At 43.2% G+C, this 16601-nt stretch overlaps 3 protein-coding genes across 6 annotated transcripts; all 3 read right to left on the bottom strand.

Annotated features, from left to right (window-relative positions):
• Positions 1-4206: 4206 nt before the first annotated feature.
• On the bottom strand, positions 4207-5357 carry LOC129600304 (alpha-1A adrenergic receptor-like). The gene is made up of 2 exons (XM_055498791.1): positions 4470-5357; positions 4207-4368 (listed from the first exon to the last, which is right to left on the bottom strand). The coding sequence occupies exons 1-2, from the start codon at positions 5355-5357 to the stop codon at positions 4207-4209; spliced, it is 1050 nt and encodes a 349-aa protein (XP_055354766.1).
• Positions 5358-8690: 3333 nt separating this feature from the next.
• Positions 8691-11404, bottom strand: LOC129600299 (uncharacterized). Of its 4 annotated transcripts, XR_008692036.1 has the most exons (3): positions 11237-11404; positions 10007-11001; positions 8691-9344 (listed from the first exon to the last, which is right to left on the bottom strand). XR_008692036.1 is itself a non-coding variant. In XM_055498785.1 (2 exons), exon 2 carries the CDS (start codon positions 10502-10504, stop codon positions 10028-10030), a length of 477 nt encoding a protein of 158 aa, XP_055354760.1. In that variant the 5' UTR covers positions 10505-11001; positions 11227-11404; the 3' UTR covers positions 9924-10027. The 4 variants fall into 4 exon arrangements, 3 of the variants coding, with proteins under 3 accessions (XP_055354760.1, XP_055354759.1, XP_055354761.1); XM_055498785.1 differs by lacking the exon at positions 8691-9344 and having other exon boundaries at positions 9924-11001; positions 11227-11404; XM_055498784.1 differs by lacking the exon at positions 8691-9344 and having other exon boundaries at positions 9924-11001.
• A 2432-nt stretch (positions 11405-13836) lies between these two features.
• On the bottom strand, positions 13837-15171 carry LOC129600303 (nociceptin receptor-like). Its single transcript, XM_055498790.1, has 3 exons — positions 14929-15171; positions 13966-14526; positions 13837-13848 (listed from the first exon to the last, which is right to left on the bottom strand). Exons 1-3 carry the CDS (start codon positions 15169-15171, stop codon positions 13837-13839), a joined length of 816 nt encoding a protein of 271 aa, XP_055354765.1.
• Positions 15172-16601: the final 1430 nt, after the last annotated feature.

The raw sequence follows: 16601 nt of genomic DNA, 5'->3' as shown, positions 1-16601 counted from the left end.
CAGATATAACAGTACGGACGTCATGATCGGATGCGAAAGAGCAGTTATCTTCATTTCTTCTTCCATATCTGGAGAATAGAAGTACAAGTCTACATAAACACATTCAGACATCAAGGAAGGGGAATGCGTTCAAGCGTTATAAAAGGCAATAGGCAAGTACCTTGTGGGCCAATTGCGACACTGTCGCACTGACCAGGCTGCAGCGCGGCCCATGCAGTCACTTCCATATTCGTTGGCTCACTAGTCACCGTTTCCGTGAAATAGTCATCGCAAGCTCTTTCCAGTGATTCTTCGTCCCAGACCATGCTGCTACCGTCTCCATCGTTCTGAACGTCGGCACAGACAAAAGTAACCGTGTCCAATCCTACTCGGACGAACATTCGACAGCCAACATCGATGGAGTACGTTTCTCCATCACCGTGAGAATTACAACGGAACTGCATCTCATCCAAAATAATGTGCCAAACACTTTTATAGGAACAGTTCGAATCACAAATACCATCGGTGCGGCTCAAACTGAATCGGCAAGTATTTGCCAAAAAAGTTGGAATAAAATCCACGTGTGGTAACGCCTGCGCTTTGGGATAATGGATGATGCGCTTCCTGTATAGAAAACCTGTTGTGCGTTCGAAGAAGTTCTCCCCATCCTCCGGTATCGGCAGGCTTTCGGTGCAGTGATTTCGATGCACGATTTGTTGCCGCTGTAGCCCGTCAAGATTGTCACCATTCAGAATTACCCCATAATTTGGGGTAATTCTGAATGGAATTTTTGGAATTGTTTTTCTCCTTGGAATTACCAAAATTTAGCTTTTAAAGGCTTTTTTCAATTAGTCTTATCTAATTTGCGTTAAAAATCACAAACTTTACTTTGCATAATTTGACTCTGGGCTCTTAAATTGCGTTTCCCCCAAAGCTCAGTGGTTTTACGCTAAAATTTCCGAAAGTTTAGCGTGATGGTGAGGGAAGCTTTTTAATTTTCAGATAATTATAAAGCTCGATACCCGTAAACTGCCATACTTAAATATTAAACACCTATGTGAATCAATACTACTCGTTGCGCTATTCTGGAGGAAGGGCTTACAGACGTGACTTAGTAAGCAGCGACTCAATAATTTGAAAATCCGGCAAATGACAATATACTGGCAGTGCCGTTGCAGTGTTAGCTACAGCGGCACTGCATATATTATCTTACGGTGCACGTTTTATTGTGTTTGTGATGCGATATTAATAATTTAAAGTAAGGTAAATTATAAGTCTTTTGTCTTCAACTACAGCAGTATCATACTATGAGTTTAACCGGTATAAGAGCAATCTATATGGCTTATGACTGACGCCGTATGTTGTGATACATCTGAACATTTTGAGCCTCAGAGTTACTGTAAATTTGACGATAGAAAGCTACTGAAACGAAAGAGGTCAATTATAAATTGAGAAAAACAACATCTGCAATTAATTATAATTGCTAATTACGGTAATTCCACTAATTTATTGCGATTCCGCGGATTGGAACGCATTCCATGGAATCCATGGAATATCTTGGATTCCAAATTTTGGAATCCGCGTTCCAATCCAAAATCCGTTCCAAAGGGACGTTTCCCTTGGAATGCCCAACCTTAAATCATAACAGTGTCGTAATTGCGCCCGCCCGTACTTCAGGACCATACATGCCCAATGGTGTTTGCACGCAACACGAGTTTTCGATGGACTGTGGCTATCCACTGTTTAACTTTCAGAACCGCTGCTTGTTACTAATTATTAAAGCATTAATGATAGTACATTACTGAATTATCTTAGATTAATTAACTCGATGACTAATTAGTTAATTGCGAGGTACTCTGGGAGGCTAGAAAGTTTGAAATTAGCGACCTTTGCGAGCTCGTGGTTCTTGAGGGACTTGAGATTCCAGTTTAGTTTGTTTTTTTATTGCTGCTGCAAGGTCTCGTAACGCTAATTACGCTATCAGATATCGACTAATTGCGGTTGTGTTTTAAGAAAATCAACTTGATGACCATGTTGCGCCCAAACACCAATGGGCGTTACTGGATTAACCGGCTTTCAGTTCCAATGTCCGACAAACAACTAAACATTCGATAGTTATTTTCCAGTTTCCATCCAGGACGGCCACGGAAAATTGCTTTATTTCAGAAAAAGAAGATTAATTTCCTGCTTGTACAGATAGCTCTGCTCGTGTCGAAACTCGGCGTTGCCGAATGCCGACGGCTTCGCCTTCTATTAAAATCTCAAGACATGATCTTGGGCCCCACAAAATTCTTGCAGAATAATGTTCCAATATTCGATCACTGGTCACGCACCACGTTTAGCTCCAGCCGCAGATTGTGTTCCTAGCAATTCTGACCTTGCTTGTATTTACGCTTATTGTACATTAAGCACTAGGAAATCCAAGCAGCATGATTGTGGTTCCATTTGGTTTGTTTTAAATACAAATTTAAAGGTTTATCAGGCAAATCGTCTTTTCTAGCAAAGCATTATCCTCTGAAAATCAAAAAATATTAATGATTACAGTAAATTTCGGAAATTAGCTTTCACAGCACAATTAAACAAAAGTTAACCGTATCAACCCGAGGAAACGCGGCAACCTTCAAAATTTGCTAACGCTTGCACACGCCAGCGCCTGGAAGAAACTTTCTGAACTGCTGCGTAGACTTTGTTATCTTGATTAGCCTCGATATCTGACGTAGAATTGCTTCTTTTCTGAAAAAAAACTTGTTGAAAAATCTATAAATTCAGGAGTACTAAATGATACCCAGGCATCCAGGTTTGATCCAGTGCAACGTTTTAACGAAGCAATGCAGAAATTCAGTTTTCGACCATTTTTGGCTGATTAATTTCTACAGCAGTGCTACTAAAGGAGTGGTCGGTTTTGCAATGCTGGATGCCTCATTTCTCCCGTAGACTCTGCATGTTAAGTTTTTTAAAGTTTCTGAAAACTGACAATGTTTTTCTTTAATCTGGTTGTTTTGTACAAATTTGCACGTTTAGGGCTTTCTATACGAGTAGGTCGTAGACATACAAGTTTGGTTTAGTGTGCAAGTACAGACCCATGACTTAGACTCACAATCAGACATACAAGAATTTTGTGCACCTGCAAATGTAGCACTTACCAGGACGGTTACGTGGGCGATTCACTAACCCGTAGGGGGATTCGCGAACCTTTTAATTTTACCACAAGTTAATTGCAGTATATGCAAAAAAAATAAAAGTTACACTTTTTTTCGTACGTAACAGTCGCTGAATGAAAAATGGATGAGCTCGTCATTACTACAACAAAACGTAATCAGCCGGCAGTAATCTATCGAGGGTACTATCATCATATGACGAGCGGGCATATTTCCTTATTTCCATTTTCTATATATACGACCTTCGGAGGGATGAACAACATCTCTACGAAGGGCTAATACAACAACGGTTCGAGCCATACCTTTAGCTGCACTAATTAAGCCATAAATAACCCTAGTCATAAGTAAATTGTTGATGATTGTTGACAAATGTATGTTCATCGCGTAGCGACATCACTGTTTTGGTTGATTTCTAAATAAGTTTTGGTTGATTTCTGAAATAAACATGTAAAATAATGTTGTACGGGAAAGGTTCGTGAATCGCCCATGTTCCACCCAAGAAACTCTCCCCATCGCCCGCCCGCCCAACCAAGAAGACGAGCAACCGCGATTGAGCGCGCTGCACGGTAAGATGGCGATGCAGGCAAGACAGCACGTGTCGACTATGCCGACCGAAACGGACAAAGGTACCGTTCCACATTCACTTCCGATCACCCGAAACACACACGCACCAAATGACGCACAGAGATGGCTGGATGATACAGAGCAAACTGCAATGAGTGCACCATGTACAAACACGAATGTGCGCGTGTGCACGCACGCGAGAGCGTCACCATTTTGTGAGCGGGTGTGGCTGGCTCCCATAACTGTTGTCTGAACATTCAACGAAACAAAAAAAAAACATAACAAAAGTTACAAAACCACCGTTCACTGTCTCGAAGTGCAGGTAAAAAAAATAAAAAAAATTGTGTAAACAGTAATAGCAGAAGTGATTTACTGAACTCACTGAACTCGCTGCATCAGCTGACGCGGCTAGTTAGGTTAGCATGGCTGATCCGGATTTAGTTTTGGTGGTAGGAGTATAAAAGGTCCCATATATTGGTTTCTGTCGTCGGTTGTGGCCCCATCTTTATGGTACAGCAACTGTTTTGAGAAAGGCAGTGTGCGGTTGTCCTTTATGGCTTTGTGCATAACTCATGGACGCTTCGGGTTTTGCTTCCGTGACTGTTGCACACATTAACACACTGTTCACCACCTCCCGACATTCTTTATTCATTGCGTAAAACAGCACCTGCGGGTAACACAAAACCGTCCATTTTTAAACAACGTGACTCGCATAAATCATATTATGTAATTATCAAACAGACGCGATAGCAGATGTAAACATATTACCGGTGTGGATAAATATCCGGCATAGAAAACATCGCGCAGCCACGGCAGCGTCATCATCTGTCGGAACACCCACAGCGGCAGCACCGACTTGAGCATTGGGAGCGTGGCAAAGCACATACAGTGCACAATCCAATTGGCAAAAAGCATCTTCGCCAACATTACGCGTTTCCGGTATGCCGCGCTTCCCGGCGCCGATGCCGCAGCGTCCGCTGCACTGCGGTGAATTTGCCGCCGTGAGGCAGCCACCTGACACAAAACTATAACGTGCATGACACCAGCCACGGCCAACGGTAGGTGGACGCGCAACGTCGCCGCGATATCGAACATCAAACCGCCTTGGCGAGCGAAGTTGCACAGAGTCCAGGGAGATTCCGCAACGAAGCCGCTGCCATCCACGTAGAAGGGCAAATGAATCGCGATTCCCAGAATCCAGAATGACACAACTTGCGCTAACAGAAAACGTCGGCGCGTGAAGCGAGCGTAGAGGTGAGGATAGACGATGGCGATGAACCGGTTAAACGACAGGGCGCACAAGCCCCACAATGCGGCCATCATGTTGACTACGTAGAAAAAGAAAAAGTGCCGGCAGAATTTGTTGCTGGTGAAAATACCGTGACGTGCCAACAGCATCTGCAGGAGAAGAAGCGGCCAGTGCACACCGACCATCAGCAGTTCTGCCAGAAATTGGTGGACCAACAGAAAACGGGATCCGGTCAAGTAGAAACGTCGCCAGAAGGTCAGCGTGGTGAGAAGAAGGTAGACCACAATGGTGAACAGGCAGGAAAAACTGGATACCGTCATGTATGTCACAAAATGGGCGTTGTCCAGTGTAATGTTGGTACTGCCTAACTGTGTACGGTTAATAACGTAGAGCGATAAGTTTGACATTTTGTAGAAATTAATGTCGGCAAGAATTTGCGTTAGACGAGAAGGCAAGTCAATGATTTATTGACTTGAAAAGTCGGCATACAGTATACAGCTAGATTTTTATTGTTCACAGCAAGCAAATCACGAAATTTACGCACGTGCGACTGACACAGCATCCGAAATGGCGCGCAGTTGCTTTTGGGAAGTCCATTGTTGACTGTCACGCCATGCGGCGGCTCGCCGGCAGTGCAAAGTACTCGAATGATTGCATTCCCGGAAAGTACAACTTCGGACAATTACATCACACCCTCTCACGCAGAAACAGGACAATTTTGGACAGCTACCAATATAATAATAAACGATCGGATACTACTTCGTAGATTGATATAATCTAGTAAAAAGTCAAAGAATCGGTTCGCTGATGTGATCAAGGGATTGTGCCCGAAATGCGGGACAGAACAGCCCGTATAATTTTAAACAGCACTCATATCTGTACAACACTGGTTACCCGTATTGTTCTTCGTACTAAACGCAAACCGAGGACCAAATTTTCTCAAGAAAAATGCAGTCAAATGAAAATCACCCAGCCGTGTGTGATTAATCATAGGCATACTCTGTATGCTGATGTAATTAATTCCCAGATGACACTGGAATGGTGGTGCTTAGGAAATGACGGAAACGTCTGAAGTACATGCCATCTGGCACATCGGTCACATGCTAATGTTGCAAGGCTGGGCTTCCGCCTGCCGGCTTACCTAGCCTAAAATGCTAAATTTAATCATATTCTGTTTTTCCGGTTCTCGGCAGAAAACGGCCTTACTTGGCATTACCGCCTGCGTCAAGATAATATCCTTCGCATAAAAGCGGCTTTACATGAAATTACAAAAGCTTTAATTTGTAGATTACAGCTTTTGTCAAGAGAATTTCTTTTGTTAAAATTGAAATCAACTTCCACTTCGAATGTTTAAGAAAGGGTCCTCTTTTATCGTAATGCTGTGTCCAGATTGGATTAAAATTTAAGAATCTCCAATATCCTTAACAAACGGTTGAGAAAGTGATTCAAGCTTTCGTTTATTAAGCTATAGACACCCGAAACTTTATAATTTACTGGAAATCGATGTCAACTCGATCCATAAAAGGCATGACGAAAGAACAGAAGTGGTTTTATTATGCTCTAAAAGTTTGGCAAGCGGACGTGGCCTTTTTAAAAGCGAAACACCATAGCTTACAGGAATCATCATACAGCTAATAGGCCAACCAAACGGATACTTAAAACTGGCTGAGTAAATTTCAGGGACTGGACTGCTCAGTGCTGTTCGATGTACACCGCTACCGCGCGCTCGTCCCGGCCTTTGCTCCAATACCCATTCGCACGCGCGGTACATGAATGTCAATCCAATCAAAACTACGACGTAATTCCTTTCTATATTTAACACCCATAGTGAGGAATTCAACCAGCTGAAAATACGTACCATACCGCATACGCGCAATGTAGCACGAAAAACCGTTTGTGCATGCGTGTTTTATGGCATAATGCGAAAACTAAACATTTCCTGCTCCAACATACAACATGTATTACAACTCTAGCAGCTATACGATGATAATTACAGTTTGAAAAATTTCATTCCTTTTCTGCTAATTACCGTTTATGTTCTCTCCGAAACCATTTTCTTTGGACACTGGCAGTTCGGCGCATAATTATTACGTAGGAGTGACTGTCTCTATGTTATTATCCTTATGCATGGGGTGTTCGCGCATCGGATGCGTTGCTGTTGCACCTTCTTTTTTGATTATTTTCTTAATCGCGGCCCGACCGGTCGATTTCCTCGTTTTAGCGTTCCCTGGCATGTTTGTAAATATTATCAGCGGGGCCGGTCCTGTGAGGCATACGTCTTTGGGTGTAACGGGTTTTCAAACTGCACCTCTTCTTTTCACCGAGATGAGTTAATCGGCTATGGGAGTATTTGACAGGAGAATGCAGTGTTCTGCGTAGCAATGCCGACACCAGCACACATTTTTGCTGTGAAGAAATACATAACTGCAGAAGAAATACATAACTGCCACTCTTATGGGTGCGTCAAGTGAACCTTACTACGGGAATTACGTGCGCTCCCATGGCCACTGCTTAACCGGAAGTTAATATGTGGCTTGCAGGAGGATTCCCGTAAATCTATCGAATCGTTACAGTTATATTAATATACCGAAGTTTACCCTAATTCCCTTGCAATCAATTTTCTGAAAACCCTTTTACCGACTTTCTGCCCAAATCCTTTCGTTAACTACAGCCAATGTTTTAATCAACGTCGCTGACTATCAAATCCCTGAACGCAATATTTGCAGATGGCCCAATCGGTGGAAAACTCGAGGCATAATAAATTATACCTACATCGTTAGTCACAGAACACAATGGCTCGCAGCTCCGAATTTTGGAAGAAAAATAGATAAGGCTCACTTTTTCGCTAGGCGGATTTCCCATTGGAGAAAAGTTTATACGCCCAGTTGAACGTTAAGGGGACGTTCGAAAACCTTTAACACGCACCGGAGATCAACGAGCTCTTTATAATTTTGTATGAACTGGAGTGATGTCCAGCGGCTGCGACCGTGCACTTTATTGTTAGAACATACACGACACTTTGAGCAACAATTTGTTGCAGCCAAAATACTTTAAAAAGTCAAAAGTTTAAGAAATGCAGGAAACAGTCGGCGGAGAGCACTCTGGAGATATGGCCGACAAACAACTGTGATAGAACAGTGGTCAACGTTCACAATCAGCCAACGCTATACCCCATCCGCTCCATGATTAGAAATCTGCAGCTTATTCGATCGCAATGAATGACACCAAGTCTTGCTGCGTTTGTTCAATGGAGTCATAGCTTCTGTAACGTTTTCCATTGCATGCAATGAACTGAAATATACATAAATGTGGAAAGAGAAGCAAATTTCTGCCGCGATGTCATCAATCCACAAGGTAAGTGCGTATGACGAAACACGAACTTGTTATAATTTTTCCGGTTTTTTTAAGTGAAATTTATCACGGTTTTGGTTACGCTCTTTCTTCTGCTGTAAATTTTTACTTCTTTTTTTTTTTCTTCTTCTGCTGTAATACACGGTATGTTCAAAGAAATGATGGATTTCGCTTTTCTTTCTGTCCGAATCATGCACCAGCGTTTTAGTTTTGAACTTTACTATTAGGCGAAACCCATTCTTCATAAATCCTCTAACCAATGGATTATAACGCGACATCCGTTCAGAATCTGTCGGCCCTACCGATATACATACCACAATCACACCCTAATATCCAACCTATCATTCTCCAACAGGTCGTCGGGTACCAGTTGGTCTCATCAGCACCGGGATACTAGCCTTGACGTTAAATGCCCTGGCGCTGCTCTATACGCTGACCAATACATCCTTGCGGACACCCTTCAACATGCATGCAGTAGCTTTGCTGTGACCACCTGGGAAAACATCGGGCTTGTTACGTAAGGGCGTGGAGCAGTTATCCAACGTGAGCATATCCGAAGCCCAGTGGATGCAGATGGCATTACCGGTTCGGCGTGGTGGATTATGAACGCGACGCACTGAGTCAGTATCTGTTTGTGCCTTTCTGGCATCAATGTACTCTGTGGCAGTGTGTAGTCTCTCGTTTCCAGGTTTTGCGCACCGGCTGGCGAATGTCTGATGCTATCAGCTTTAGAGGGCTCGTTACTGAACACCAAGTGCATGTTGCAGAAGAATGCGAGCCGCGAATGCGAAGGTGCCGGTATGTATGGGACACACCCTTGATTGACAGAAATGTGTCGACGCTAATTTCGTCAAAGGTCGGCGATGAGCGTAGGAGAGCAGTGTTATTAGCAGCGTTCAGCAGAGATTCAGTAGTATGGTTGAACGTGCTGCCGGCACCATGCCTGGGGACGTTCTTGCGAGACGAAGAAGTAAGAACAGGAGTAGCCTTGCGCTTTGAATTGCCAGCAGTTACTGCGCATAATTCCGTTGCATGTTGAAAACCTGTAGAAATAAACAGCCATCATGGGCTATCTTGCAATAAATCAAAAAAAGGACGTTCGGCATGACACAAAGAAATGAAAAGTATCGCAAAAAGCTGCTGCGAAAGTGCAGGTTTTGCGTGCCAGTTGGAACCTGCGGGCTTATACAGCAACGGGACAAGAACTGATGCTTCCACCAGGTCTTGTAGGACACTGATCCCTGTCCGGCAAGGAATCTGGATAGTGTGGGATGCGACAACCGATTCTCATGTCCACGGTAGCTCGAAGAAGGCAGGCAGTGCGGCCCACCAAGCAGAAAGCGCGAAGCGACAGAAGTACGCCTCTTTAGAAAACCGATACTTTTTCTATTCTCTAGTTGACACGTTTAGTGTTTCGATCCAGTTTTAAGCGAATTGTTGCACTTCATGGGCCGGAAAATTCGTGACTTGACCGGAGAAGCACGTCCTACTGCTTTTCTTGAACAACGTTTGAGTTTGGCTGATATTAAGGGAAATGCTACGGCTGTATTAAGTAAGTTACCTTTTAACCCACGGGTGGATAGAGATTTTTTTAATGTTTAAATTTTAACAGTGACGTAGTATGCCTGCGCCTGTACTGCTCGTTACTTTGATGGCTATTGCATATTAAAATAATTAGTAGTCCAAGAATGTGCCGCCTTTGTACCTAGCAGAACGGCGACCGCCACTAGCACTGCGCCGCAGTATGACAAGACGTGTTGTACGAAAACTGTGTGCCAGCGCGGATGTTATCGTACGCCAGGTCCCGGGAACAATCCACACTGAAAATATGTGGCCACTCATCCCAGTAGTGCCCAACCGACGGCGTAATGTAGATCCCAATGACCGCCACCTGGCCTTGTTTCTTAGATGCAGTCAAGTGTGGCTTGCGCTTCAAAAAGTTGCGTAACCACGCCAGCGAGCAGTCGCAGTGTAGACGACGCACGATGACAAAGTCAGCTTGATTCAGAAAAACTGGTAGCATGTCTTGGGCCTGATAATCTTTCTGTAGTCTCTGCAAATCAAACCCCAGTCCATTCTCCAACGCCAGACTGTCCAGGCTGGGCAGATCGGTGAAGGTGTAGGCTTCCAGTGAAGCGATCGTGCAGGCGTACAAGCGGATCATTCGTACTTGCCGCATCCCGGCAAAGTGCTGCTTCTTCATGACCAGATTCCGGCCGAGTTCCAAGATCAACGTCACCAGCTCCGGAAGTGCCCCGGCAGCGTGAATTTTGGCCGTGACATCCGGCGTAAAGCAGGACGTTACTTCCAACTCGATTAGCTGATGACGCCAAAGTGCACCGGATCGTCGGCATCGGTGCGTTCGCTCAACAGGAGAATCATTGCACGGTCGGGGCTGAACCGGCGGATGTGCCTGGTCAGGCGGGTGGTGTCGCGGCGATTCTCACCCGGACAGTTGGCACGGAGGTACGTCCCGGCAAATTCAAGCGATCCCGGCCGGCCGTCATCGCCGCAATCTAAATGGAACTGAAGCGGAATGCAAAGAGTCGTTCTGCTGTTCGTCCAAGCGACGTAGGACTGACATTCCGCTCGCGTCAATCTATCCGTGCGGAAGGCTTTTTCCTGCCGGAAGTGGCTGATCGGGAGGTGGAGGGGAAGCTGATGGTTGGCTACATTCGACTTCCGGTTCGCTGGAAGGATCTACAAAACCATGAATGAATAACAATTTTAAGAAATCAATACAGAAATATATAAAATCAATCAACATAAAATAAAATAAGAGATTAATAAATAAATATTTGAGTAGGAAAAACTTAATACTTAAAAATAATATACGGATGTATTTAAATAAATATTATAGAAGGAAAAGATATTAATAAATACGTTATTGCAGTAAAAATCGATAACTTCATAAAAAGTACGGACTGGGACGGACCAGCCAATGTTGCAACAAGTCGCATAACGATGATTAACAGAACGGAATGGAAATGCATAGTGCTTGCATATAGTATATTATATGTGGAACATCCAGTGTGCCGGTTATCGGTAGCGTCGAACTTGTTGCCCACTATTGCCGACGGCAGCATTTGTTGATTTGAAGGGACGTTTGCAGACGTTTATAATCTGCAAGCTAATCGTGCTGAAAGTTTTGATCAAAGCTTTCACTTGGTCATTCAGTGCCAGTTTTATCGTTTTAGTGATAGCTATCTGCACTCGCAACGAACAAGTTACCTGATATCGTGCTCGTAACATTTAAAAGCCGAACTAAGAAAATAAAATGGGGCTTATATGCGGTAGTATTAAGATCTTTAGATTATGGGTTTGAATGGTGGATTGCGGCTGCTGTAAGTTTTACGTTTAACGCCTTTAAAGCAGATAGCCAAAACCGGCACTAAAATGCAGTGTTAGAAGTACGGCAAACGGTGGCACAGGAGGTAAGTGTAATGACAACGCTCATGTAATCAGTATGCGTGAATGCAGGCTGATACATTTAACTGTTATTGCAGCCTGATACACACACACACATAATATTATTATAGGGTACTGGTACATGTACAATACATATACATGCTAGCCGGACAATTCTAACGGTACGGTCCGATCTGGTCTTCTTGTTGCGTATCATAAATGAGCGTTCTGTCACTGCAGTGATCTACTCCGGGTTGTCGCATACTAGGTTCACGTGATCCTTGTCCTTCTAATACTTTCCTTTTTCTGTCCTCGTCTGCTCAGCAACTTCTATGTTGACTATTCTGTTCCTCCTTTGTGATTTTCTTGTGCTTTTTAGTTGTCTTCCTGATAAATACGATGCACCAAAGCAAGATACTTTATACTGTAATACAAAACAATATTTTTGCTACTGTTTTTTTATCTGTAATGAATTAGTGTCTGGTGAAATAAAAAATGCAGTCACAATACTTCATTTGAACTGATCAAAAGAAAGCAACAGTATCGTTTGCGACTTTGCGATTGTTTGTAATTCTATTCTATGCTCGCACCCTTATTTACAGCCTCTGCATTAACTTTCATGATATCTCTCTTTCATGCAAACAACTTTCCAAAATGATACAGACTAAGGTCCGGAATGGGAACAAATAAACCGATGAGAGTCTCAAACCGATGTATGATCTCATTTTCTCTCTCCCCTTTCTCCACATCCCCTCTCTTCTCTCTCCCCTCTCCTCTCTTTCCGCTTTCCGCTTTCCTTTCCCCTCTCGAGAGAATGTCCGAGTTAGGACATTAGTGGTTCAATGGTTCTATGCCAGTAAACCACCATAGAACCACCGCACAACCATAAGTGAACCAAGCACGTAATCACTTGCCGGCATGCTGACACACTCGCTAGTCATATTAGAGCTACCGATCACTTCGGCAGTATTCATTTCGACTACGATCATTCCGGCCAAAGTCTTTCGACCGTCAATCACTTCGGCCGCCGTTTACTTTGGCCGCAGTGCATTTTGGCCAGCGCTCACTTCGGCCGGCGCTCACTTCGACCGGCTCACATTTCGGCTGTCATTCTACGAGCCTATAAACTGGAATGCATACCTCGCTAACAGCCATCACAATAACCTTAGAACCACAATAACCTTAGAACCAAGTTATGTACACCTTACACAAAACTAAAGAACTAACAACTTTTTAGTGTGTCAAGAATGGTCGCTTATGCAAATCCAATCAGTGTACTACAAAAGTACGTGATCGCACTCTAAACTTTGAGACCTCACAAAGACGAGGGTGAACTATAAAACTACCCAAGAGAACCGGCGCACTGTAATCATAAAACCTTCTTTTAAGAAGATGCATTGTTATTCATGGTTGTGGAGTGTGGTATTTTTGCTAACACAGTGTTTTGTCTCACCCAGTATGTGTCTTCTATCTAAATGTACGTAGCTTCAGTACAAGACACCACCATCTCAGAACAGCAGGCGCACGAAGCATTACGTCGGCTTAAAAAATTTTAATTTTGTTGCCGTAAAGTAAGAGCAACATTTTTGCTATCAAGGCCAAATCTATGCGCACCCCCCCCCCTAATTTTTGTTAACAGAACCGTTGTTTAGCAGGCGATATAACACAAGTTAGTGAAGTGAACTTAACGATTCTAAGAGCGGTATACTGTGGTAGTGTGGTATGACAAACTGTCATATAGCTAATACAGTAGACAGATCAAACGGATCCGGAAAACTGGCTGTTGAAATTTGCAGGATTGGACTGTCCAGTATTGTTCGATGTGTTTCCCGGTGTACTGTGCGGGCGCACCGGCCCTCGTTCCAGTTGGATTCGTATGCGCGGAACATGACTGCAGATCCTGGTCCAAGCCAAGCGTAATTCCTTTCTGTATTCCCCACTCATCGCAAGAAAAACCAGCTGCAAGTGCATAGACAATCAGCACATTGTTGGAATGATAACTCTACATGCTTGGATTGTAATTATACATGTTTTAAGGCATACTAAACGAGGCTTCTCTGTTCGAAACCGCTCCTGGCGTTATATACCCACCGAATGTGCTCCTTTTGCTGAATATTTGTTGATTTATTAGCAAATTTTCTAACAGAGGATTGGATTGGCTGATTTCTGAATTTTAATCCTACTGTGTGGGCGGCAATAAGAACGAGTATTATCTTGTGCAAGCGAACGTATATAAGAAATATAATTATTATATACCGGATTAGTAGTGTAACCCAGAATTTGTACATTGCCCATGGCCAACGGTACCACAGGGATGCGAAAGGGAATCTGTGGCGCCACCGCCGTCATCACCGGGAACACGAGATAGCAGACGGAATTCCAGAAGAACGCCATAAACACCATGTTGGCCTTGCTCAGCCGACTCTTCTCCGCACTCCGATCCTGTTGACTGGCATTTTCCAGGGCGAAGGTTCGTCGTCGTTTGAAATTATTAGCAAGCATCCGAATGTAGATAATGGCGTAGCCGGCAGCAGCGATGGCTAATGGCAACCAGTTGCCGGCGACAAAGGTCAACATCCCCCAGGATGTTTTCTGCAGGTAGCCACAGGCGCCGTTGGGCAGCGAGAAATAGTATGTGCCTATTTCGTAGATTCCCAGGAAGGCCAGTGCATAACCGAGAAACCAGATAACGGCTACAATCTCGTTTTCCAGTTTTTCTTTGGCGAAGTTACGGTATTTGAACGGAAAACACAGTGCCACGAGACGATTGGCGGCCACGTATACCTCCAGCCAGTTGCTGACGTGTCGTGTAGCGACCTATTAATTTATTCTAATGTTTTAATCACGGAATATAATAATAAATATCTATTAATAAATATCTACGAGCGGTTGATAAAATGTCCTGCAGTGTTAATAAAAACAAGTAAACAATAATTTTAAAAATCGGATAAAAATTGGATTTTCATTAAAGAGTTATCGTTTTTTAACTCACTAATTCGTTGTTATGCCAAAAACCGTACGGAACTGTAGGAGCTTAAACAGACTCCATCACTGAACTAAAATAACGAAACCGATTTAATAAAAATGTTACAAGTGAAGCCAAAAACCGTTTTAACACTGTTACCCTGTCCCTAACTTAATAAAATTAATCACATTCTCTTGGGCATTATGTTCATATGTTGTTAAGAATTATTATCAAGAAACTGTAGTACGTCTCACCTGCAGAAACATAAAGGTGTTGCAGTAAGCACTAGCGTCGTAGTCCCAGTGTGCCACGAGGCGCCCGTACACTGTAATTGTCGATAAGGGAAAGAAAAGCATGCACAAAGCCGTATGGGCAATCAAGCAATGGGCTATCAACAAACCGCAGCCCGTTCTTAGACGCCGGTGTCCTAGAATTAAGCACACCACTAAAATGTTCAATAAACCACCGCCAAAACACTGAGTGAAGTAGACAGACATCCAGATGACGACATCAGAGGCTGGCAATGTCGGTCTGGATGGTTTTGTGACATTGGTCAAAGATGATAGAAAAGAAGCGTTGTTCAGCGGATTCATGGCCAGTTTTGCTGGGTAAATTTAATGGGCTGAATAAAACCGTCTGATGAATCTTCAGCAAACCTTACCGAACGGCAATGCACAAACATTATATCGTTTCCAGTGTAATTATAGGCTGAAGTAACTGCGGTATCAGCTTGCGATTATGATTGCATTTCGGCCGAGCACGGGATAATTTTCTGCAGCGAGAAACAGATGGAAAAATGCAATTTGTGGCTCCTTGAATTACTTCTCTGGTTTGTGACGCACGGTTCCTATAAGGAAGACGCTGCGTATTTTTTGTTTATCTGCCCTTTGAGCGATGTGATTACGGGCGTCTCTCGTATTCAAAGCGAAGTCAGATTCAGTATGGTTGTTCAACCGCACGAGGCCGCGGAACGCAGTGGCTATGTCCACAAATATTGCTTGCGAGGCCAGCTCAAAAGACGGATTCGCGGCATCGAGTGAGCCTGAGTTCAAATTTGAGACGAACCCTATAACATATCACTATCACATTACGGACATATCTCTAGATTTCAAAAACATTTCAAAGGTCACTGTTTAATTAATTTTTGTGAGATTAAATGGAATTTTTAGCTTTCATACGTAAAATAAGAAAGCTCTTTTCCTAATAAGCGGATGGTTCAAAACAACCACGGGACTGTTACCTAAGTGAATAAAAAGAAGCTTCCTGTAAAATATCTGTACATATGACATATGTGATACCTATAATGGAGGTTTCCACTTTTGAACATTACGCAATACAAATAAAGTACTCATATACTGTTCCGTGCTGTTCTTTATGTCGGAAAAATGTAGACGTACACTGTAAGTACAAATTACTTCCGAATGGTTCATACGGTTACAGATGGTGTTTGCAGAGAAACCCCGTATTTCGACATAATTATATGAGACACGTTCGCAATGAGTTGAATATTAATTTTTGGCTACCAAGGGTGGTTGATGTTCGTAATATTTTATTTTGTGATAAATGATCGGTTACTTGCATCGTCGTAATTACTGTCGCATGTGCAGCCTATGATTTTGTTTTCGTTAACGTTTGCATTCTCATTCAGTTTTCAACTGGAGACTAAAAGCTGCATTTGAAATTTAAACTGTTGATTATCAAAAGTTTATTCATGTTGGGGCCGGTTGGGCAACATAAAAAACCGACCCACACATGCAAAGAGATATTCTCGTGATAACAATGTTTTCTACAAAGTGACAGTTGCATGGTACATGACAAGTCACATTTTCACTGTTTAACCGTGTGCAAAACGGGACGGACCGGTAAGAAAACTTGAATTTTTCAAAAACAATTATCCCGGTTAAAAATGGGATCAAAATTTAGCTGC

This window comes from Paramacrobiotus metropolitanus, unplaced genomic scaffold (assembly GCF_019649055.1).
Source record: "Paramacrobiotus metropolitanus isolate TYO unplaced genomic scaffold, Prichtersi_v1.0 Parri_scaffold0000170, whole genome shotgun sequence".
Classification (NCBI taxonomy): Eukaryota; Metazoa; Tardigrada; class Eutardigrada; order Parachela; family Macrobiotidae; genus Paramacrobiotus; species Paramacrobiotus metropolitanus.
Note: the sequence above shows the minus strand (reverse complement) of the source record. Positions and strands in the feature narration are given on the sequence as shown.

Bases quoted from the DNA above. Each gene is read 5' to 3' on its own strand.
- LOC129600304 (XM_055498791.1), bottom strand. From the start codon at position 5,357: ATGTCAAACTTATCGCTCTACGTTATTAACCGTACACAGTTAGGCAGT. The intron at 4,369-4,469 runs GTAATATGTTTA...TGTTACCCGCAG, and splicing joins CCGGATATTTATCCACACCG to GTGCTGTTTTACGCAATGAA.
- LOC129600299 (XM_055498785.1), bottom strand. From the start codon at position 10,504: ATGAAGAAGCAGCACTTTGCCGGGATGCGGCAAGTACGAATGATCCGC.
- LOC129600303 (XM_055498790.1), bottom strand. From the start codon at position 15,171: ATGTCTGTCTACTTCACTCAGTGTTTTGGCGGTGGTTTATTGAACATT. The intron at 14,527-14,928 runs GTGAGACGTACT...ATAAATTAATAG, and splicing joins ACACCTTTATGTTTCTGCAG to GTCGCTACACGACACGTCAG.